General features: G+C 42.4%; 1 protein-coding gene across 2 annotated transcripts in view; it reads left to right on the top strand.

The window, feature by feature from the left end:
- The window catches only part of SLC24A5 (solute carrier family 24 member 5), a 53,155-nt gene extending 34,952 nt beyond the window's left edge, over positions 1-18,203 (top strand). For both annotated transcript variants that reach the window (XM_089670340.1, XM_089670339.1), the window contains 2 exons: positions 11,620-11,721; positions 17,860-18,203. In XM_089670340.1, coding sequence (XP_089526466.1) covers positions 11,620-11,721; positions 17,860-18,182 — 425 coding nt within the window. In that variant the 3' untranslated portion in view covers positions 18,183-18,203. The remainder of the gene's footprint in view (positions 1-11,619; positions 11,722-17,859) is intronic.
- The last annotated feature ends 6,344 nt before the right edge of the window (positions 18,204-24,547 follow it).

Raw genomic sequence — 24,547 nt, 5'->3', positions numbered from 1 at the left:
CAGCTGTCAGGAGCAATGAAAGGAGACTGTGATTATAGGCTTAGTCCACCTTATTACCATGGTGCCAAGTCCTCCTCCCCCTTACATGACTATGGATGGCTTCTGTCAATTTTGTAATTTTCTATGATCTGTGAATGAATAGCCTACAAGTCCCATTTGCCACCGTGGTAGAGGGACTTGTTGATGGACAAGTGCAGTTATTACCTCCGACTCCATAACCAAATGTCATGTGACAATCCTAAGCCAATCACCAAGCACCAGTGCTGCCTAATGAAAAGGGGAGTGAATCGCATGCTCCTCCATATTCAACTTTTTGGCTTGTTCCTGTTCTTGAATATCCCCACACTGCCAATAGTTCTAAACTGGCTTTTGACCAAATGTACCAAGGCCAGTAAGCTTAGATATAGTAAGATCCACTACTTAAAGTGGAACTTTAGTCAGAAAATTAAAGTGACAAAAAAGGTTCAGTCCTCCTCCTTCCTCTCCTTTTTTTTCTTCTTTTTTTATTTTTTTATTTTTTTAATAAACATGTTATCTTTACCTGCTCTGTGCAGTGGTTTTGCACAGAGCAGCCTGGATGCTCCTCTTCTTGGGTCCCCTGGCTCCTGCTTTCTGTCGGGTGCCCCCATAGCAAGCAGCTTACTATAGGGGCACATGAGCATGCGTGCTCCCGAGCTGCTGCTCCATGTGTCCAATCACACATGGAGCTGTGGCTTGACGCTGCACCCTCTAGCTACTCATTGGTTTACTGGCTGTGATTGACAGCAGTGGGAGCCATTGGTTCCCACTGATGTCTCTGCCAGTGAGGAGGCAGAGACCGAGGACAGCTGAGGTTCCTTTTGCATATAAATGGATTGTGATGGAGCTTGGGTAAGTATTAGGGGGACTACGGGACTGCTGCACACAGGTGTGTTTTTTGTTCTGTTTTTTTTACCTTTATGCATAGAATGGATGAGGGTAAAAAACCTTGAGCCTTTTCAACAACTTTAAGTCCTTCTGGGTCACTTCGGGCCGGCCCCTTTTGCAGGTATAAGTGCCTACACTGTTTAAAATCCAGTAATACTCTCACCCTGCTCTGCACATTCTCTATTTTTAGGCACTGTGCCGAATTTTAGATGCCAATCTGCTGATGGCCCTATGCAGGCCATACATGGGTTCAATTCCGAATTAATTTTCTTTAGAATATCGGAAATTTTGTGAGTTTTGAAATCCGATGGTGCCACCATTGATTTCGAAATTTGACCAACCAAGCCTTTTAATTTCACCTCCTCTTGCTACAGAAAAGCATTTTCGTGGCCAAGAATTATTTTCTTTCCAGGTCACAGCTCATGCTCATTTCTTTTTCAATTACATTTCTCGTACGATTGTCTGTTTTTTTTTTTTTTTTCAAAAAAGTTCCAACATACCCGATCACTTGAATTCGATGGTCGCTCAAAAATTGGCTGCTGCTGTGGCCTACTAATGCTGCAAAATGAGTATGAAAATTCTTAGAATTTTCTTTCGGAATTCGACCCATGTATGGCCGGCTTTAAAGTGGGATTAAACCCTCCTATCCTTTACAGCCAAGGAAGCTGCTTCTGTTTAATATGCAGCTGCCATGGTGCTGCACTTGTGATCAGTTATAACACCAAACATTTGATTTGATCATTTGTTCATAAGCAAATGTGATAGTTGGCAGTCCGTGCATTTTAGGAATGTAACTGTTTTTTGAAATGGCTAAATTGATGGGTTTAGTTCTGCTTTGATTTACTGCTGTTCAGGGACTGTGGGCTTTAGCATAATGATTATAGTGGAATGTACACTGACCTGCCACTTTATTAGGTACACCTGTTCAATTGCTTGGTAACACAAACTGCTAATCAGCCAATCACATGGCAGCACCTTAATGCATTTAGGTATCTAGACGTGGTGAAGAAGGGATTTAAGTGACTTTGAATGTGACATGGTTGTTGGGGCCAGACGGGCTAAGTAAACTGCTGATCTACTGGGATTTTCACGCACAACCATCTTTAGGGTTTGCAGAGAATGGTCTGAAAAAGAGAAAAAAATCCAGTGAGTGGCAGTTGTGTGGACGGAAATTCCTTATTTATGTCAGAGGAGAATGGAGAGACTGGTTCCAGATGATAGGCAACAGTAACTCAACCACTGGTTACAACCAAGGTAAGCAGAATACCATCTCTGAACACACCACACATCAAACCATGAAGCAGATGGGCTACAGCAGCAGAAGACCACACTGGGTGCTGCTCCTGTCAGCTAAGAACAGGAAACAGAGGCTACAATTAACACAGGTTTACCAAAATTGATCAATAGAAGATTGGAAAAACGTTGCCTGGTCTGAGTCTCGATTTTCCCTAGAGATGGTTGTGCGTGAAAATCCCAGTAGACTCAGATCAGCCCATCTAGCACCAACAACCATGCCATGTTCAAAGTCACTAATATCCCCTTTCTTCCCCATTCTGATGCTCAGTTTGAATATCCGCAAGTCGTCTTCACCACCTCCTAGATGCTTAAGTTACTGCCATGTGATTGGCTGATTAGCAATTTGTGTTACCAAACAATTGAACAGGTGTACCTAATATAGTGGCTGGTGATTGTATGTTCCTTACCAAAGAACAAGTATTTTTTTACCAAGTTATGAGTAAAGGTTCCAGTTTAACTGCTCTGAAGCTGTCAATACACTGCCCATGCAAGGGCTTACAGAGAGACGGGGATGCCTGGTTATTCTCTAGATCAGTGGTGGGCAACTGTGGCCCTACAGCTGTTGTGGAACTACATGTCCCATAAGGCACTGGAAGACTGACCGTTACAAGCATGACTCCCAGAAGCATAGGCATGATGGGAAGACTGTCCGTAGCTCCCAGTGGTAGAGGCATGATTGGACTTGTAGTTCCACAACAGCTGGAGGGCTGCAGTTTGTCCACCCCTGCTCTGGATTTTTAAATTAAAAGAAAAGGATTTTTCAAAAAAAAAATGTCTAGCCAGGTTTTCCCTTATTTAGTTTCTAAATACTAAGCTCCAAGCCCATGGCCATTACAATTTTTTCTTTCTTTTTACTGCACAGCTGGGAAATCTCACTGCTAAAGTCTGGAAGAAATGTAAGTTGTCAGGGGGTGACTTGTCCCATGAGACATTTCCTGTAGCTGAAATATTACTTGTGAGTGTAATGGTATGTTAAGGAAAGTCATGCAGCAATCTGGATCTCTGAAGAGATGGATATGTAGAAAGTAAATAATACTTGTCTCAATGTCCCCGATCTTCCATTCTGCAGCTTCACAGTACTTGCCCAAGAGCACTTACAGTAGTTGTGGTCAGCTCTTTAATCTCCCTGGGGTCTTACACATGGCACACAACCTGCACTGCATTCTGCAGAGGATATCGAAGAGCTGATCGTTCTAGCGCAGGGTATTGTGGATCTGATAATGAGGAAGGAGCACAATATGATTTATACACATTGCTGATATTCCCCAAAACCATCACAATATATGCTCTCATCCCCCACTTCAATCCTCAAAGATCAGCGGACTGAAACTTGCTACAAATAGAATACTTATTATGATGTCTTTTTTTTCCTTTACCCCATCAAAATGCCTCTCCAAGGAAAATCTGAATGCATATAGCAAAGGCATTAAATAGAAAATGACATCAAATTCCCTCTGGTTCCTAGGTACAGAAACAGCACGATACTTTCTTCTGTCATAGAAGATGGGGATCTTTTATTTAAGAGTGTGATCGCAGCAGACAAATGTCAGATGAATATTCCCCTAAAAGGCACATACAGTTTTGCTCAAAAGTGTGCATACCCTGGCAGAAATTGTGAAACTTTGGCAGTTATATTGAAAATATGGCTGATCATGCCAAAAAGTCTTTTATTCAAGGATAGTGATCATATCAGTGACTAAATCATTAGCACTTCTGCCTGGCAGTACTAGGGTCGTTGGTTTGAATCCCAACCATGGCACCACCTGCCTGGAGTTTGCATGCTCGCCCTGTGCCTGCATGGGTTTCCTCTGGGTACTCCAGTTTCCTCCCACACTCCAAAGACATGCTGGTAGGTTAATTGGATCCTGTTTAAATTGGCCCTAGTGTATGTAAGAATGTGAGTTAGGAACTTTAGATTGTATGCCCCTTGAGGCTAGGTTCACACCTATGCAGTTTGCGTTTTGACCCGTTTCTGCATTGCAATGCATTTTTGCACATGTTTTTGCTGCATTTTTTGTGTTTTTTTTTTTTTCTTGTTAGGCAGATTTAAACGCATCAAAAGCACAGCAAAAATGCAATACATGCTTTTCTGCAGCGTTTCCATTGAAGTCTACAGAACCAAAAACGCAACTTTTTGTGTTTTTAAAAAAAAAAAAAGTCCCTGACCCTTTCCAAAAAATGCACCCGGTGAAAACACGGAGATGTGAACATGTCCCAGAGGAAATCATGTTAAATGGACTGTAGTGAGTTTCTGCAAAACGCAAAACACTGCGGAAAATGCTTAGGTGTGAACCTAGGGTGAGAGTTGGGTACTGATGTGAATGTACAATATATATGTAAAGCGCTGCATAAATTGATGGCGCTATATAAGTACCCGAAATAATGAGATAATTATGATTTAAAAAGGATCCAAACAACTATGTGATAATAAATGGCTTCACATGATCACTTTCCTTAAATAAATGACATGGCTTGATTAGTTACATTTTCAATATGCCAAAATGTCATGATTTCTGCCAGATTATGCAAACGTTTGAACACAACTGTATACTACACATATATATGGGGTTTATTTATAAAAACCGTGAATGTGACATTGACCAAACAGTCATTACAGGTGAATCTTCCTGATGCATTAGATTGATTCACCTGCAGTGAATGTCACATTCACTGCTATATAAATTTGCCCCACAGAGAGCTTTCACACTCTAGGCTGGGTGGAGGTTATTATTATTATTATTATAATTATTTATTATTATTATTTTTATTATACAGGATTTGTATAGCGCCGACAGTTTGCTCAGCACTTTACATTATAGTGGGAGACAATACAGTAACAATACAGTTCAATACAAGAGGGATTAGAGGGCCCTGCTCCTTGGAGCTTGCAATCTAGGAGGGAGGGGATAGTGGTACAAGAGCTGTAGGGGATGGAGTGGTAGGAGGAGTAGGGGATTCCAGTATTAGCTGGGGTCGGGGTAGGCTTCCCTGAAGAGATGGGTTTTCAGAGTGCGCCTAAAAGTGAGCAGAGTAGGCGATAGCTTGGGGTAGGGAGTTCCAGAGGATGGGTGAAGCCCTTGAGAAATCCTGCAGACGAGCATGGGCTGGGGGGAATACTAGAAGCTCAGTTTTGGAAAGGTTGAATTTGAGGAAGTGGAGTGACATCCAGTCCGATATGTCACTTAGTAGGCTGGTGATACAATTGGAGACTGAGGGGGTGAGGTGAGGGGTAGAGAGATAGATTTGTGTGTAGTCGGCATAGAGATGGTAGTTGAAGCTGTGGGAGTTTATCAGGTGACCAAGGGAGGAGGTGTAGATGGAAAAGAGAAGGGGCCCAAGGACAGAACCTTGAGGGACCCCTACAGAAAGAGGGAGTGAAGGGGAGGTGACAGCGTTATAGGTAACACTGAAGGAGCGCTGCGATAGAAAGGAGAACCAGGAGAGAGCGGAGTCTCTGAGGCCAAGAGTGAGTTTTTTGAGGAGGAGGGGGTGGTCAACCGTGTCAAAAGCTGCAGAGAGGTCAAGTAGTAGGAGTATAGTATAGTGGCCACTGGTTTTGGCAGTTAGTAGGTCATTGGTGAGTTTGAGTAGGGCAGTTTCGGTGGAGTGAAGGGGGTGGAAGCCGGACTGTAAAGGGTCAAGAAGGTGGTTGTTGGTGAGATGGGAGCTCAGGCGATTGTAGACTAAGCGTTCTAGGAGTTTAGAGGTAAATGGCAGTAGGGAGATAGGTCTTAGGTTGTTCAGGTCAGAGGGGTCCAGGGGGGATTTCTTAAGTATGGGAGTGATGTGCGCGTGCTTTAGAGGGGAGGGGAAGGTACCGGTGGAGAGAGAAAGATTGCAGATGTGAATGAGGGAGCATAGGGTGGAAGAGGAGGGGGACCGCAGGAGTTGTGAGGGGACAGGGTCCAGGGGGCAGATGGTGAGGCGGGCTTTGGAGAAAATCTTAGTGACCTCTTAGATGGTAATGAGGTCAAGAGAGCAAAGTGTTGAGGGGGTTATTGTGTGAGGAGTGTTAAGTGGGGTGGATGTCTGAGCAGTGGCGAAGTCCCTACGAATTGCGTCAATCTTGTTTTTGAAGTGGTTGGCAATCTCGTGGGCGGTATATGAAGTACTGGGTGAAGGTGGAGAAAGTAGAGTTAAAAGTGGAGAAGAGCCGGCGAGTACTGAAGGAGAAGGAATTAATGAGGGTAATAAAGTAGGCTTGTTTGGCAGCGTGAAGGGAGGAAGTGTATGTTAAGGCAGATTTATAGCGGGTGAACGCTTGTTGGGATTTGGTTTTACGCCATAGTCGCTCCAGTGCATGACTGTCGCTTGCGGTTTCTGGTGTGGTCGGTCTGCCAGGGTTGTAGCGGTCGGGGCCTAATGCTTCGTGTTGTTGGGGGTGCGAGCGAGTCTAGAACGGCTGAAAGCGAGTTGTAGACAGTAGTGGCCAGGTCAGGGCAGGACAGGGGATGGATGTTGTCGTAAAGTTGGTCAGTTGCAGGGTTCCAGTTCCGGAGGTTTCTGCTGGTAATTGTTTGCTGTTTGGAGAGATAGGTGTTTGAGGATGAGGAGACGGAGAAGGTGATGAGGTTGTGATCGGAGAGAGGAAAGGGGGTGTCTGTGAGGTTGCAGGGAGTGCAAAGGTGAGAGAAGACAAGGTCAAGAATGTTATTGATGTTGAAGTCTCCAAGAATTATTGTGGGTAGCTCAGAGGATAGAAAGAAGGGTAGCCAGGCGGTGAAGTCGTCAAAGCGGTCCAGGAGGGCGATAGATCACTGCAATCCTCAGATTGGAGAGAATAGCCGGATGCAATGGGTCTCGAAGGAGGAGAAGGATAGAGAGGGAGGGTTAGGGAGGACTTGGAAGGTGCTCAGTGGTGACAGGAGCAAACTAACCCCACCACCTTTCCGACCACTGGGTCTGGGTGAGTGGGTCCAGATGAGACCTCCATAGTAGAGTGCTGCGGGGGAGGCAGAGTCTGTTGCTTGGACCCAGGTTTCGGTGATCGCTAGGAGGTTAAGGGAGCGGGAGACAAAGAGGTCATGGATGGAGGTGAGCTTGTTGCAGACCGAGCAGGCGTTCCAGAGTGCGCATGGGAACGGGAGGGTGGTTTTGGGGAGCAGGGGGACAGATATAAGATTGAGGGGGTTGCGGCAGTTTACGGAAGAGAGAGGATGTCTTGTGTTTGGGCGAGGTAGTGGAGGACCAGGGTTCGGGGAGAGATCCCCGGAGGTTAGGAGAAGGGTGAGAAAGGTGGCATGGGAGCGGGATGTATATGAGCGCGTATGTCTTCCAGTTCTGGTGTTCGGATCAGCAGGAGAGTGCAGTATCAGGAAGAGGTGATGAGAGCAGTAGTAGGGAGATGGAAGCAGTGAAGGCGAGATGTACAGTTGTTTGGGTGGAGCATAGGGACAGAGAAAAGAGATTTTGGGGACGCAGGAGAGGAATCTGAAAAGGGGGAGTAGAGGAGGCATTTCCAAAGGTAAACGGAGTGGGGGTCAGGTGTGGAGAAGTTTCCTCGGGTGCTTGATTGCAGATGGACCAATGTGCTGTGGAGTCTTCTGTAGTTGTGCCTTCTTGCAGCTAGAGTTCTCGTGCTTAAGTTCGGTAGAGTTCAGTTACGTGTCGTGTGGCCAAGGGTGGTGCTGGCCCCATGGGATCTATGGCACCCGGTGCGGGTGTAGAGGAGTAGTAGCATAGTTGGATCAAGCTACAAGTTCCAATTTGTGTAAGTTCTAGATTGTAAGGTGAAATTTGACTTGGGGCGGTGAGGAATTGAATGTTGGCTGTACTCACGGGGGGTGGACAGAAGGGCCTCAGGTCCGGGTCAGGTAGTGTTGTGGTAGGCTGTGGCAGGTCTCTGGTCAGGCCGCATCGTGGTAGGCTGTGGCAGGTCCAGGTCAGGCCGCGTTGTGGTAGGCTGTGGCAGGTCTCGGGTCAGGCCGCGTCGTGGTAGGCTGTGGCAGGTCTTACTACTCACGGGGGTAGACAGATAGTAGGAGGTAGCTGCAGTTTTGCTTCCCACTCAAATTCTGACATCACAGCTTGACAGGACTGTACACATGCAATGGCAGTGATGCTTTGCTTCGCAGCTGTAGAATTTTTCACTTTTGATACACTCCCATTGAGATCAATGGGGCTGCGCCACAATCACAAGCCATATGTTTGGCTCCCAGTTGTTTCTCTGTACCCTGTAAAATTTGCAATTGAGCAAACAACGTGTCCGAAGGTGGCAGTAGACACTTTTATACCTGCCTCTAAAAAGGGGTCCACTGTGGATTCGGAAAACAGTAAGCTTTTCACCTGTCTGACAGAACCCTAGTGTGTGTATAATAGATATAAATATACACACATAGCCAACCATTTCTCTGAAAATTAACTGCATTATCAATACACCCAAACTGTCCTCTTTGCCCTCCCAAATCCACCTACTCTAGTGCCCTCATCTCCTCCTCCCATTCTCACCTCAAGGACTTCTCCAGAGCCTCTCCCATCCTCTGGAACTCCCTACTGCAATTTGTCCAGCTGTAACCTAGTCTGTCTGCCTTTTAGGCCATCTCTGAATCTCATCTTTGTGGAAGCCTGTCATGCCTCTATCTAACAACTGAACTTTACTTTCTTCATCAACTCATCCTCACACGGTTATTACCTTTTTGTACCTCTTGCCCCTCCCTATTAGATTGTAAGCTCTCACAAACAGGAACCTCCTAACAATTTTTTTTTATTGTGGCCTTACTGTCTCCTTTTTATATTGTAAAGTGCTGTGCATACTGTTGGCACTAATTCAATCCCTAATAATAATATAATAATAATAATGCACCTTTTTCCACAATATGGAACAGCCTACCTCTGTTTACACCAGACAACGAATGGACACACTTGGTGGGTAGTGTGATTTAAGAGTTTTCCGCAATATCTCACTCTTTCCCTGGCTAAAAAATTATCAGTTTTTGGTTTGTGATTTTCTGTCCTTTTAAATCTGCAGGCAAATGTCACACTGAAGCCTGCCAAGAAGTGCATAGTTGGAATTCTTCTAGATCCCCTCTCATTAGTAGCTTAAGGATTACCGTCACATGTCTTTGCTGAAAAGGGCATGATTAAAGGAACAATGTCACATGACTTGGAATGTTGTATGACCAGAAGGCCTTGGGAGATTAAAAAAAAATGTATATTCCTACCGGAGAAGATATTCACATGGAAACCTTAAGACTGTGGCTGGGTGAAACCAGTCATCCTTGGAATTATATCTTTAAAGAAATGAATGAATGGGAGCTTTTAATTTAGGATTAGTGTGCAAAGGCATCAGACTGCTAGTGAAATGCACCATGCGTTTACAGTGTACTCTTCTCTGTGCATGGCAAAAGCAAACACTGCTCCAAGCAATCCAGTTTACATTTCAAAGTTCAAGTACTGAATACCCATCCAAAAAGCTTCACAAATGCATCTCAAAAGTAAAACCAATACCTGAATATAATATCCCTTAAAGTGGAATTATGGGCAAAAAAAATACAGATATGGATATGATTAGCACAGCAAGTTCTTCCTGCAGTTTAATTTTAATATCTGTTGATTCTGCCGGGAGATCCATGGATTTTTCACTTTTGTAAGGGCTCGTTCACACTTGACTGTTTTACCAACTCTTGTCAAACACCCCTATAGCGTTTGGCAAGCGTTGGTCCGGTGTTTGCGGAGCGTTTTTTAGGCGTTTGTCGAGCGTTACAAATGCCCTACAAATGCCTATAATGAAGTTTGAATGGTGTTACCGCTCCGCAAATGCACCGCAACCGCACTGCAAATGCCGGCCGGGCGTTTGCGGAGCGGCACCATAGACTAGAATAGGAGGCTTCAACTCCTCTTGACTCGACCAGAGGCGTCCGTTTTGACGCAACGCTAACGCTCCCGTTAGAACAGCACCATGTGCTGCAATGTGCAGAATTGTCCAAGGCGTTTGGGAAGCGGTAAAAACACTTCCCAAACACCTTTCTGCTGCCTGCACACAACGGTAGTGTGAACGTAGCCTAAATTGGCCATGCGCTGAATTTTAAATGAAGAAAAAGACTAACTTTGCTCAGTGGGCGACCCTGTTGGCTACCCTCCCACCTGATATCACTTGACTGAAAAATCAAAGGAACTGGGTGGAAATTGTTGGCCAAAAAGTTCAGATATGACTGATAAGGCCGGCTGTTAAAATGCAATCCTGTGTTTTTTTTTTTTGTTTTTGATGTGTGGGTTTTTTTTTTTTTTTTTTTTTTTCAGCCATTTAGCCTGCATGTATCAGTATAGGGCCAGCTTAATTGCCAGCTCTTACCAACTCAGTACGGTCCATTTAACATGATTTCCTATGGAATATGTTCACATCTGTGCATTTTCACCCGCTGTGGTTTTTGTTTTGTTTTTTTGTTTTTTTTGGGGGGTTTTTTGGAAAGGGTCAGGGACTTTTTTTTTTAACGCAAAAAGTTGTGTTTTTGGTTCTATAGACTTAAATGGAAACGCAGCAGAAAAGTATGTATTGCATTTTTGCCACGTTTTTTAATCTGCTTAGCAACAAGAACAAAAAATGCAAAACACGTCCAAAACACAATGCAGAATGGCTCAAAGGCAACCTGCATAGGTGTAAACATATTTCATATTTCAATATATTTTTGGTTAATGGCAGCTTCACACTATGTGCAGCGGTTGTCATTCTTTCACATCCAAACAATGGCAGTTACTTCAATTGCACATAGAAAACAATTGTGTTTCGGGGGCAGTAAAAATGTGTGGCTGAGCCATTTTGGGTGGTAAAACTGCATGCCTGAGCTAAGGTGTTTTTACCACACACCCACCCCATATTACAAAAGCAGAAGAGGGAGGAGTACATATGCTCCAGGCCATGATGCTTTACATCATAGTGCAGCAAACATTCTCTACTGTCGTTCAGCAGTACTGCCCACTGAATGCGACAAATTCAACTGAGTTGGGGGGGCCCTGCAGTTGCCTTGTACTAATGTGGGGTTTAAAGAGTTCATACAGATGAAGGGGTGATACAACGCCTCCTCATCACCTGTCTAATGCCCTCTGATGAGCGATTTGAACGTGGATGGATCTTCAAAGCACAACGCTAGTGTAAACCTAGCCCTTTTTAGAACCAGATGTCTATCTATGACTACCATGTTACAGCTGAGACTTGTCCAACTAAGTCTGGTTCGCTGTGCCTAAAATGTAACTACTGTATATTGTAAAAGAAAAATACTACCTATAGTACTTTACTATCTACTGCCATTCTGAAGATGTTTAGATCTTGGCTATACAATACAAATCTGTACTGATTACAACCACAGGCATTCCTAGGTTACCAATGTCCTAAAGGGGTTTGTAGCAAGATGTGTTTATTTTTTTGCCATTTATGATTTTCATATCCTGGCACTTAACTTCCATTTGATCTGTTAACTGCAGGTGAAACCTTTAGTATTCCGGACACTGTGATGGGCCTAACATTACTAGCTGCAGGAACAAGTATACCTGATACAGTTGCAAGTGTTCTTGTGGCAAGAGAAGGTAAGGAACGATTTTTGTCTTGCTTCTACCTACTTTAAGTGTTCTTGCATGACGACCACTTACTGTCATCTCACATATATATTCTTATTATTATAGCCAAATTTACCACCCTAACTCCTCCCACAGTTTTTACACTACATAGACAGTAATATACCGAAACGTGTGGATTGTTCCCGATTGGTGTGCTATTACATTGTGGAACGTTTCGCCGAATGGTTCACGAAATATCTGCGTTTTTGTGGTGAAATTGGTCCCATAGGAATGAATGGCGGAATGTTCAAAACTAGAGTGGGAGCTGACAAAAGCTAGAGTGTGAGCTGAAAAATCAGGACATGATTTCTAAACTGCCATCACTCCCTCATTTTCAAGCCCACCTACACAAATCTTATATCAAAACATTCAGCTATCCCTGCTGCCCCTAGAAATGTCCACGGCTAAGCCATAGTCCTTTATAGTTTTTACAATATGACCATTTGTTTGCAACTCACGCCACCCATTGACATTCATTGAAACTTCACTTTAGCCACCTCAAATTTGAAGGGCAATTTCTAAACTGCAACTGTGCCTTCATTTTTAATATTTCAGAGACATACTATGCATCAAAATGTAGATCTGGGTCTTGTGATTCTCACAATATAAAGCTGTAGGATTTATAGTTTTTAAAACTATAAATAATTAAAAGTTGAAATGCATTTCTCACTCTATCAAGCTTGCCATGTGCACTTTTTAAATTTGATCAATCAATTGGTTAGTGCAATGTTTACTATCTTTACTCACTCCAAACACTCCACACAGTTACTCTGCTCACTCCATAAAGTTACTCTGCCCAGTCCAACCTTTTCACAGTTACTTCAGCCACCTCAACCATTTATCATTTTTAAACTGCAACCATTTGAAGATGGCAACCACCAGTGAAGTGAGCAAGTTGGAGCAGTTTGTTTTTAACCGCTCTTCTCTGCCCTTGCTGTAGAGTGAGTTGCCATAGGAACCCAGGTGTGTGAGCAGGCAGCAGAGTGACAAAAGCTAGAGTAGACTACTGGTGGAGGCAAGAACACTTTACACAATTTCCCCAGAAATTGTAGCTTTTCTAGTTGTAAATGCTGTCAGGAGTGTCCAAATAATACTAGTGATTGGCTTTCCAGAGCAGCTATCGGACAGATGATTGGGTTTGTTCTTTGAGATCAAACCAAACAAAGGGTTATCCCTTACCATGCGTTCAGTATGTCACAGTAGGATCCCAGAGCCCTAGGTCAAAAATGGATAGCAGGTTATCAGAAGGTCTAACTTTTTATTTTCCAAATCATTGTTACCTGAGAAAGTTGAACAGGAAAAAACAATTTAGCCAAGTTATAAATGCTTAGGGAGCCTTTCTCCAAAAGGGCTTTCACCTAGCAGGACAATGTCAGCCCTGTAGTGCTTGACATAGATGTTCTGTTCTGGAACAACCTGGTTCAGGTCTGCAGACTTAGGCTACGTTCACACTAGCGCTGTGTGCAGGCGGCAGAGAGGCGTTTTGGGAAGCATTTTTACCGCTTCCCAAACGCCTCTGCCAATTCTGCACATTACAGCACATGGTGCTGTTCTAACAGGAGCGTTTGCGTCGCGTCGCGTTGCGTCGCGGCAAAACGGACACCTCTGGACGAGTCAGGAGGCGTTGAAGCCTCCTATTCTCGTCTATGGTGCCGCTCCGCAAACGCCCGGCCGGCGTTTGCGGTGCGGTTGCGGGGCGTTTGCGGAGCGGTAACACCACTCAAACTGCATTATAGGCGTTTGTGGGGCGTTATTAACGCTCGGCAAACGCCTAGCAACCGCCGCTAAACCGCGCATGCAGCGTTTGCGGAGCGTTTGCCTAGCGTTAAAAAACGCTCAGCAAACGCCGGACCAACACTTGCCAAACGCTATAGGGGCGTTTTGGCAAGCGTTGGCAAAACAGCCAAGTGTGAACGAGCCCTTATACTATAAAAGTGTTACTAAACCCACAACAGTACAATCAGTCTGTATATGCAGTAAAGCGTGCTTGTTATATTCACTGAAGAACCTAAAGGGTTAATCCTCCACATTCTGTAAAAAGGATGTTTAATCCTGTCTTCTCTGATCCTCCCTTTCGTCTACTGTCTGCAATCCATCTCCTGAAAGCACAGAACCTTGGGGGCAAGCTGCACATGCTCACTGCTGTGTGTATTGCTAGATAGTTTTGTTTTTTCTTGGGAGAGTGCATGTGATCAGAACAAGGCCAATCAGTGCTGTCCAGACAGAGGGTCAGGGGTCCTGCAGCCTCATAGGACAATCAGGGGAGGATGAAAACTCCTCCTACGAGCTTTAACCAGTGCTATCCTGGACACAGAAGTCACAAGACTGTTCTAACTGCTGATGAGAAAAGGTATTTAGCAGTTTTTATTTACTAAAATAATTGCACTTCTATTTTCTGTGTACTATGGGAGACCATATACAGTATATTGAATGCAGGGTCCTGGGTTTAGTAACACTTTAAAGCCAAAGAAGTAAAGGGAGACCTGGTATAATTATAAATTATTATATAGGATTTGTGGTATATAGTGCAAGCAGTTTGATCAGTGCTTTCCAAAATAGAGAGACAGTACAGTTAGAATACAATTCAATGCAAGAGGGTTAGGAGGCCTATGCACAGGAGTGCCTACAATCTTAAATTGTAACCAATGGGTATATCTAATCCCCAGCACCACATCCCAATTATGACATGATAGCAAAAAAGAAAAATCATAAAAGGAACTTTCAAGGTGCTACATTGTCTACCCTCAGGAAAACACACATAGAACCAGATAGAATTTTAGAGTTTTATTACAAAAGAATTACAAAATTTTGTAATACAATTCTGAAATTGTATCTGGTTCTGCGTGTTTTCCTGGGGGGGATTAGACAATGTAGCACCTTCAAACCACTTGCCGTGTTCCAGATGGATGTAGTGACATCATCCAAGCCTCACCCCAATGCATTTTGTCACAGGGCACGTGACTTCTTCAGCAAGAAATTATTGAATTATGTGCAATTCTGTTGGTGTAAACTGCATTGCCCTGCTTCAGGAAGTGGACTGGCAGGGCCTGCAAGAGATATAGGAACTTGGGCAATATCACCACATTATTAACAATGCAGCAGCCAGTCCAGATGTACATCCCCCAATTTGCCACCCTGAGTTATATATTAAAAGCAAAGTGTTTTTTTTTTTTTCTTTTTTTCCAAATCCTACTTGCATAGGTGGATGGAGCATCGCCCCGATGTTGCATTTGTGCCCCATTGTCTCCTAAGGGTGAGAAATCGTCAATTGCATGACCGCTGATTGTGAAGTTCTCACTGTCGCCGTGATCCATAGGAGAAGTACAGCCAAAAGAGCTTTGGCTATACTTCTCCTTTTTTAAAAAAAAAAAAAAAAAAAGTGGCCAAAAAGCAGACCACAATAGACATGGAGTTAAAATTGCATGTAAACTTGCATTGCATTGCCAGATATAGTAATAAAAAAAAATCTTTGGTTTTTGGTGTGTTTGGTTTTAGAAATACTTTAAAGGATAAGTTCACTTTTAGTTACATTTTACACCCGATAGTTATAACATGTTACTAAGTCACCTACTGCCACCCTGACCCGATCCCCCATTGTGACACTGGACAGGGAATAATCTCCCCACACCCGCTTTCAAAATTCAAAAACTGTGTGGCTGTGTGGGGCTCTGCCCACTCGGCTGTCATTCATTCACATGTTCTGTGAATAAATGATCTAGAACTACCCTCAGCCATTGTGGCAGACCGCTTTTAGTTCTCAATGAGGGCGCTGGTGATCTAAATTCAACAACTGCCTGTCTGTATTGGAGGTACGGGCAGACAGCTCTACTGTATCCTGGAATTGCACCCACGATCTGCTGCTTGTGGCTGCAATTAGGGATGCACCAAAAGTTCGGTGGCCAAAATGTTTCGGCCTAAAACACCCCTTTCAGCTGTCGGCCAAAATGAAAAAAAAAAGCACTGATACAGGTGCTGAAAAAACTCCCGCCCGCCGCTCGGTAGTTCTCAGCCTTACCTGAAAAACCATCGACTATGCCCAGTGCTGAGATCAGAGATGAGTGAAGGAAAGATGGCCTCCACTCATCTCTATGCCCTTGGAGGACCGGAGCAATGTCACTTCTGGTTCTGGCCATTTTTTTTTTTTTTTTTGATCCAATGCTTTACATTGTAGAGGAGAGATGTGGTGTCTTATTGACCCCATATCTCTCCATAAAGAGGACCTGTCACTAATCTTTTTTACTCTTATCACGAGAAATGAAAGCATCCCTTGTGATAGAAATAGTTTAAACTTTTTTTTTTTTAATTTTATTTTTTTTGCACTGTCCCTTTTTTAAAAAAATTTTTAAAGTGCCCCCATCCCCCCGTGCTCGCACGTAGTGGTGAACGCATACGTAGGCCATGCCCACATATCTAAATGGTGTTCAAACCACACACGTGGGGTATCGCCACAAATGTCAGAGCAAGAGCAATAATTCTTGCACTAGACCTCCTCTTTAACGTTACACTGCTAACCTGTAGAAATTTTTAAATCATCACCCATGGAGATTTTTAAGTACCGCAGTTTCACGTCATTTTAAAGTGCAACATGTTGGGTATCGATTTACTCACCGCAACATCCTCTTTCATATTTTACCAAAAAACTGGGGTATACATTGATTAAAAAAAACAAAAAGTTTTTTTTTTCTTTCCCCAAGAAATATATATTCATTTTTAAAAACTGCGCGTTTCGGTTTTTCGGCCAAGTTCATTTTGAATTTTTGGTTTCGGCACCAGAATTTTCATTTCGGTGCACCACTAGCTGCAATGCTTTACAGGCTCCCAAGAAAAAATAAACGCTTTTTTTTTTAAGGTGCCTTTTTAAGTAGTTTTCCCAGAATAGGAATAAAACAAACCTACATTTTTTTTTTTTTTAATTTTTTTTTTCAAACCTACACTTATGTATTTTGGGTAACCCCCTACCTGCCTAATTTTCATTAACGAAGTCCATTAACTTACAGTATATACCAAGTGCACAGTATATGGCCTTCATTGTTATATGACAGCACTCTTCGTGTTAAAACTCTGGCCCAAGAGATTTTCTTTACTTTTACTAAAGTAAATATGAAATCTATTTTGACAGCTGCAATGCTTGTTACGCACCAACTGCATTTGCAATTATCCTTTCAAACATACATGATGCTTTTGGGTGTTCCTGTCAATTCCATGTTATAATATTCAGAATGCTGCCTAATGATCTATACCAGCGTGTAATTTAGGTGTACTGCCTTGTTAATGTGGTAAATTCCACAGGCCCATGTTATAGTACAATGTTTTTAAAATGTATTGGCCACTTTGCATCTTTGGAAACCAAAATAACTTCTCCCATTTGGCTTCAAGTGCTGTTGAACTCTGCAGTCCATTAGGCCTCGTACACACAAGTAGTAGACCCGTGCGAGGGCCGTGTTTGCCCGCATGGGCTTGCCCAGGTGTTCTGTACATTTTTGTGCAGGCAGTCCCATTCATGTCAATTAGGATGTAGTGGCTGCACGGACATAAACATTGCTTTTAGTTTGATAGTCATGTGGGTGTACAGCCCCAAATGCAAACCGTGTGCATCTGGGGACATGCACGTCGCATGGCTGTCAACCTGGGAGCAGCAGCTGTGTCTGTGCAATCGCTGCGTCCCTATTGACATAAATGGGACTGCCTGCACAAGGATGCATGGAACACACATGGATGCACTAGTGTTCCAACACCAGCTTCACATGCTGTTTCAGAGAAGAGGAAGTGGTGTTCTGTAGACCTGTCGTAGGTGATAACACTGCTCCTCTATGGATACAGCACAGTGCGAAGAACCGGAATTGTTACTGGCAGGTTCCCTAGGTGAAAAAAAAAGGTAAAACCCCCCCAAAAAAAAAGAAAACTAAGGCAGCTGCCACATATAACGAGCCGTAGTTTGTAATATATGTTGTTCTTGACTTTACATACACTTTAAGACTGCAATAAAAGGACTAAATACTTATTTTTGACATTTTAAAATGTGGATTATTTTTGATATTTTAAAATGTGGTACTAATTTGCCTATAAATATACTTCTATTTAAACGTGACCTTTTTGGCTTCCTTTCAGGTAAAGGAGACATGGCTATGTCAAACATTGTAGGCTCAAATGTATTTGACATGCTGTGTTTGGGAGTTCCTTGGTTCATTAAGACCGTCTTTGTAGACCGTTCAACGCCTGTGGAAGTGAACAGTACTGGATTAACGTATACCACCATTTCTCTTTTATTTTCCATCATCTTTATATTTGTGGCAGTTCATGTAAATGGATGGAAGCTTGATAAGAAGTTGGGTGTGATCTGTTTAATAATGTATCTTGTTTTTGCTACTCTCTCCATTTTGTATGAGCTGGGAATTCTAGGAAACATGCCTATACGTATGTGTGGTGACTAATAAACAATATAAAAAATTAAAGCTTTGTGTTATGTTTTAATTCATGAATATGAGAGGTTGGAAAGACTGTAAGAGAAGAGTAATTACTAGTTTGATGAGCCTAAAGGATAAGTTCACCTTTGCAAAAAATTATAATAATAATAAATGCAAATCTTGTATGCGTTTTTTTTATTTATTTATTTTTTTACTAGGAGCCTGCAAAGCATTGCTCCCTTGATTATCTGTACCAGGTTCCTGCAGACTGTCAGTGCATCTTTCTGCTCGTACCTCGCATACCTTAGGCCCCATGTACACGGGACATTTTTGAACGATGGAAACGGACTGCTGGAAAACGTAGACTAAAAAATTCTGTTTAGCTGCGTTTGCATACCGCGTTTATGTGCGTTTTGCTTTTAGAAGTGTTTTTTAAAGATAAGCACAGGAGAACCTCCCAAATGCCCAGAATGCACTGAAAAGTGGTAAATTATTAACTATTTCAGACTGTTTCAGAGAAATACACACAGTAGAAGCAGAGAGAGCAGTATGTGTTGAGATAATTAGGTGTGAGTTGCTCATTAACATTTCTTTTGTTTCCAAGGGTGGGAAAGGTGTCTGGCGGAGTGAGTCATTAAGGTCACCTGGAAGGGGGTCTTCATGAGGAATTTGAAGTATGAATTGTCATTATCATATCTTTTTTGTTTCCAAGGGTGGGAGAGGTCTGAGGTGTGAATGGGTCATTACAATATGTGACAAGCTTGGTAGGAACATCCTGTGTTTAAGTGTTTTGTCCATCTGAGCACATTGAAAACTCTTTGCATGCATTTTTCTTGATGAAAAAAGGCTCTGGACAGCATTGGGAACTGGAAGAGTTAATAAAAAAATGCGATTTGCCGCGTTTACAAGTGTTTTGCGTTTGAACCGCTGATAAAATCGACGTCTGAATGCAAACTTGTTGCGTTCAAAAAAAGCCCGTAAACTCAACTGCCTGTAAACGACTGTAAACAAAGATGTGTACATGGACACACAGGAAAACATAAGCAAGAATTCAGGGGCTGCTAAAAAAAACAAACCGCTGAACAGCTCCTAAACATGAGTTTATCAGCTGCAGTGTACATGAGCCCTTAGACAGGCAGTTACTGAATGACAAGAAGCATCACTGAACTACCTAGAGCACTCGCCAGCACACTGGTTATTCATTGAGAATCACAAGCCGACATCCGCAAAGGCTGTCAGTACTTGTAGTTCTCCCATTCATAGAACTCTCCACCCACCCAGCCACATCTTCTTTTTTTTTTTTTTTTTTTTTTTTTTTTTTACAGTGTGACATCAAGCAAATATGAACAGAAGCAATTCGACTAGTTGTATTTACAAATATTCTTATGAACACAACTGCTATAAGTACCTGGTTTGTGCTTGGCATCAGCCCCGTGTTTCCTTTTTTCTTTTTTTTTTTTTTTTTGCTGCATATGAGCACTTGAGCCCCTGCAATGTAAATCCCGTTGAATTCCCCTCCGCCCATGTACTGCATGCACCTGTCCATAGATCTGAATGGCTGTGTGTGGCTGTACAATGGGTTATGCACGAGTACAGTGTACGGAGATGATGCAAAAAATTTAATATGGTATTGTGTTGATGACTTCATGCTATGGTACTTCAATTCTGTCACATATTATAAGAGGAAATCATGCCATATGAAAGTTAAAGTGGTTCTAAAGTCTCAAGGTTTTTTTCCTTTAATGCATTCCATGCAGAATTTTAGAAATGTCTGAATTTCTTAAGTACATGCAATATTTCATTTTTTTTCTTTAAGTATTCTTTTAGTATTCTTTAAGGATATCTCTGTACTTTGCTCAGGGTTTAGAGAAAGCTGAATGGAGCAGTCTCCCAGTCTTTGCTGCTGAAAAACGCCCCCACAGCATGATGCTGCCACCACTATGCTTCACTGTTGGTCAGGTGATGAGCGGTGCCTGGTTTCCTCCAGACATAACATTTGGAATTGCGGCCAAACAGTTCACTCTTGGTATCATCAGACCAGAGAATCTTATTCCTCAGTCTGAGAGTCCTGTCATGTTTATGGCAGAGTAGCTAGATGTAAGCCTTTCCTCAATGTCTAGATGGAGGGCTGCAGTGATGATTCCTCCTGGAACTTTGACTGAACTCCAGAGATCCTATGTGGAGATGGGACAAAGTGACCATCGGGTTCATGGTCACCTCTTTTACTAAGGCTCTTCTCCGATTGCTCAGTTAAGCTGGACAACCAGCACTTGGAACAGTCCTGGTTGTTTCAAACTTCTTCCATTGAGAATATGGTGGCTACCATGCTTTTGAGAACCTTCAGTGCAGTAGTTTTTTTTTTTTTTGCCTTCCCCAGATGTTTGCCTTGAAATAATAATGTCTCTGAGCTCTGCAGGCAGTTCCTTTTTGACCTCATGGATTTTTCTCTGATACAGTATGCATTGTCAGTTGTGAGGCCTTTTATAGAGAGGTATGTGGCTTTTCAAATTCTGTCTAATCAAGTTAATTTACCACTGGTGGACACCAATCAAGGTGTAAAAACATCTCCGCAGCGATCATGAAAAATGGGAGGCATCTGAGCTAAATTTCAAGTGTTGCGAAGGTTCTGAATACTTGTGCCAATGGGATATTTCAGTGTTTTCCTTTTTTTCATTTATTTGCAAAAATTCTGTTTTTAATTTTGTGATTATAGGGTAGAGTGTAGCTTGACGAGGGAAAAAATTAATTTAACCACTTGCCGCCCACCCACAGTACATGTGCTGCACGGCCAGGATTGATCACCTACATGGAGATCATGTAATCTCTGCAATCACATGGTCAAAAGGTTAAAGCTGTCATGAATGAATGTCAATACAGTGATTGGCCCATAGCTATCAAATGGTACCTGGGCCAATCACAGCACCTTGTACCATGTAATTTAGCTGTGGCCAAGCACTGATCACTAGTAATCACAGCTGTGATTATTCAAAACTTTGCTGTTACAATGATCATCACTGTAACAGCAATCAAATTGTTTTAAAAAAAAAAAAAAATCCCTGATCACCTTCCCAGAGTAGTAATGTTGCTATGGTGACACCTGAACTACTCTGATGAAAAGTGTGTTTAAAAAAGAAAATTTTTAAGAACTGCATAAAAAAAAATTATATTTAACATACTGTCACCAATGTCCCTGATCACCTCCACACCCATCATATGATGACGTTGTACTGCGCTGATGACCGTTTGTTAAAAAGAAAAAAGCATGAAAAGGTTTGTTTTATGTCATTTTCCAAAGAATTGTGAGAAATTACAATTTAAAAAAAACTTACCGTGCCTCTTACTAAATACCTCAGACTGTCTACTTTCCAAAAAGGGGTTATTTGGGGGTATATGTACTGTCCTGGCATTGTAGGGAAATTAAAAATTGATCAGTTCTCATGAACCGATGGCCTAATTTTTTGAATACACACACTGTAGTGTGTAGACACTAGAACTTTAACACAAACCAATTAATATGCACTTATAGAGATTTTTTTTTTTTTACCAAAGACATGTAGCAGAATACAGTTTGGCCTAAAATTATGAAGAAATTTGATTTTAAGGATGTTTTATAACAAAGTAGAAAATGTTGCTTTTTTCAAAATAAAAAATCCAGTGGCGATCAAATACCACTAAAGAGCTCAATTTGTGTGAAAAAAATATACATTTCATATGGGTACAGTGTTGCTATTTCTAGGCAAAGTATCGCAGTGTTGAATTACAAAAAAATGGTTAGGTCATGAAGGGGGTAAAAACTTCCGAAGGCGAAGTGGCTAAACAATTGCATGCAACATAACAAAATTGAAAAAAAGCGAAGCGGGTCAGAAGTGTGTGTGTGTGTGTGTGTGTGTGTGTGTGTGTGTGTGTGTGTGTGTGTGATTTAACCACTTCCAGACCGGACACTTTTACCCCCTTCCTGACCAGGGCAATTTTCAGCTTTTAGCGCTATCACACTTTGAATGACAATTGCGCGGTCATGCAACACTGTACCCAAATGAATTTTTTACCATTTTTTTTTAGATAGATAAAGCTTTATTTTGGTGGTATTTATTCACCACTGGGATTTGTATTTTTTTTGCTATGTAAATGAAATGTCCAAAAATTTTGAAAAAAGGTGTTTTTTTTTTTTATAAAATTTTGCAAATAAATATTTCATCATAAATCTTAGCCAAAATTTATTCCGTTATGTTTTTAGTAAAAAAAAAAAATCCAAATTAGTTTATAAGCAAAAATTATAATTTTTAAACATTTTTTTTAACATTTTTATTTTATTTTTTTATATTATTATTTTTTTTTTTACATACTGTTACACTGTACTACTTGTGAGGGGTGATGAAGATTTTTTTTTTTTTTTTACACTGATTGCTTTTACACCCATATAGGATGTAAAAGCAATCATTTCTCTTTCTCTCTGTGTGCATTCTTGCACTCATTGAAAAGAACTGAGTGAGCTGTGATTGGTCACAGCTTGTCACATGGTACAAGGCTTTTGTGAATAGCCTTGTACCATGTGACCTCTGTGATCATTCACAGATTTCACACGTAGTAAGCAATGATGTCAGAAGTGACATCTTGCTTACTACTTTGCATGTGATCACTGATTGGCCAATCAGTGATCACATGATCGGGACCTCGTACAGAGGTCCCGTCCGACGATCGGTGTTTCACTTTGTCCAGAGGACACAGCGGGCACCGGATCGTGGTGCTGCGCGCTCCCAGGGAGCACGCACAAGCAGGGTGCGGGGAGGCCGTTTATAGACGCCCACCCGACCCTGCAGTGCCACCGTCCGGCCGTTTATATACAACGGCCGGTCGGGAAGTGGTTAAAGGAACACTTTTTAATCAGAGTATAGCATCAAGTCAATTAAACTCCTGGGATATTGATCTGGTCAGTTAATAGCAGAGGGCGTTGTTAATCAGTTTCAGCTGCTTTGGTGTTGGGCTCCATTCACATGGGCATTTTATTTTCTTCTTGGAAAAAACATGACTGAACTAATGAAAAAAAATCAGTTTACATCCATTTTTTTTGTCTGATTACATCTGTTTTTTTGTTTGTTCTGGGGTTTTTTTACTGGAAGATAAATAGGGTTCTCTTCTGTTCAAAAAAAAAGTATGTTAACAGATGATCATCTGTTTACAACTGCTAGTCCATAGAAATACATGGGTGTCAATTTTTCATCTATAAATGGACAGATGAAAATGGACATACAGAACACCAGTGTGAAAGGGGCCTTAATGAAATTAACAGGTGCACTAGATGGGGAACAATGAGATGACCCCCAAAACAGGAATGGTTTTACAGGTGGTGGCCACTGACATTTTCTTTCCCTACTCATCTTTTCTGTTTTTCACTAGTTTTGCATTTGTCTAGGGTTAGTATCACTACTGGTAGCATGAAGCAATACCTGGACCCTACAGAGGTTGCACAGGCAGTTCAACTCCTCCAGGATGGTACAGCAATACGTGCCATTGCCAGAAGGTTTGCTGTGTCTCCCAGCACAGTCTAAAGAGCATGGAGGACATTCTAGGAGAGCTGGACAGGGACCCATCAGCAGGACTGGTATCTGCTCCTTTGTGCAAGGAGGAACAGGATGAGCACTGCCAGAGCCCTACAAAATTACCTCCAGCAGGCCACTGGTGTGAATGTCTCTGACCAAAAAATCAGAAACAGACTTCATGAGGGTGGCCTGAGGGCCTGACATCCTCTAGTGGGCTCTGTACTCAATGCCCAGCACCATAGAACTCAATTGGCATTTGCCATTGAACACCAGAATTGGCAGGTCCACCACTGGCGCCCTGTGCTTTTCAGTTGAGCAGGTTCACCCTGAGCACATGTGACAGATGTGAAAGGGTCTGGGGAAGTGGCAGGGAACGTTATGCTGCCTGTGACATTGTTCAGCATGGCAGTTTTGGTGGTGGGTCAGTGATGGTCTGGGGAGGCATATCAATGGAAGAATGCACAGGACCTCTACCGGCTACACAATGGCACCCTGACTGCCATTAAGTATCGGGATGAAATTCTTGGACCCATTGTCAGACCCTACGCTGGTGCAGTGAATCCTGGGTTCCTCCTGGTGTACAACAATGCCTAGTCTCACGTGGCGAGAGCATGCAGGTAGTTCCTGGAGGAAGAAAGAATTGATACCACTTAATGGCCCCCACGCTCACCTTAATTAAATTCAATAGAACACCTCTGGGATATCATGTTTTGGTCCATCCAACATGCCAAGTTGCACCTCAGACTGTCCAGGAGCTCAGTGATGTCATGGTCCAGATCTGGGAGGAAATACCCCAGGACACCATCCGTGGTCTCATTAGGAGCATCCCCCGATGTTGACAGGCATGCATACAAG

The sequence above is a fragment of the Staurois parvus genome, unplaced genomic scaffold, assembly GCF_062004578.1.
Source record: "Staurois parvus isolate SC_StPar_1 unplaced genomic scaffold, SC_StPar_1.0 ptg000089l, whole genome shotgun sequence".
In the NCBI taxonomy this organism is placed as follows: domain Eukaryota; kingdom Metazoa; phylum Chordata; class Amphibia; order Anura; family Ranidae; genus Staurois; species Staurois parvus.
This window is presented reverse-complemented; position numbering and strand designations above follow the sequence as displayed.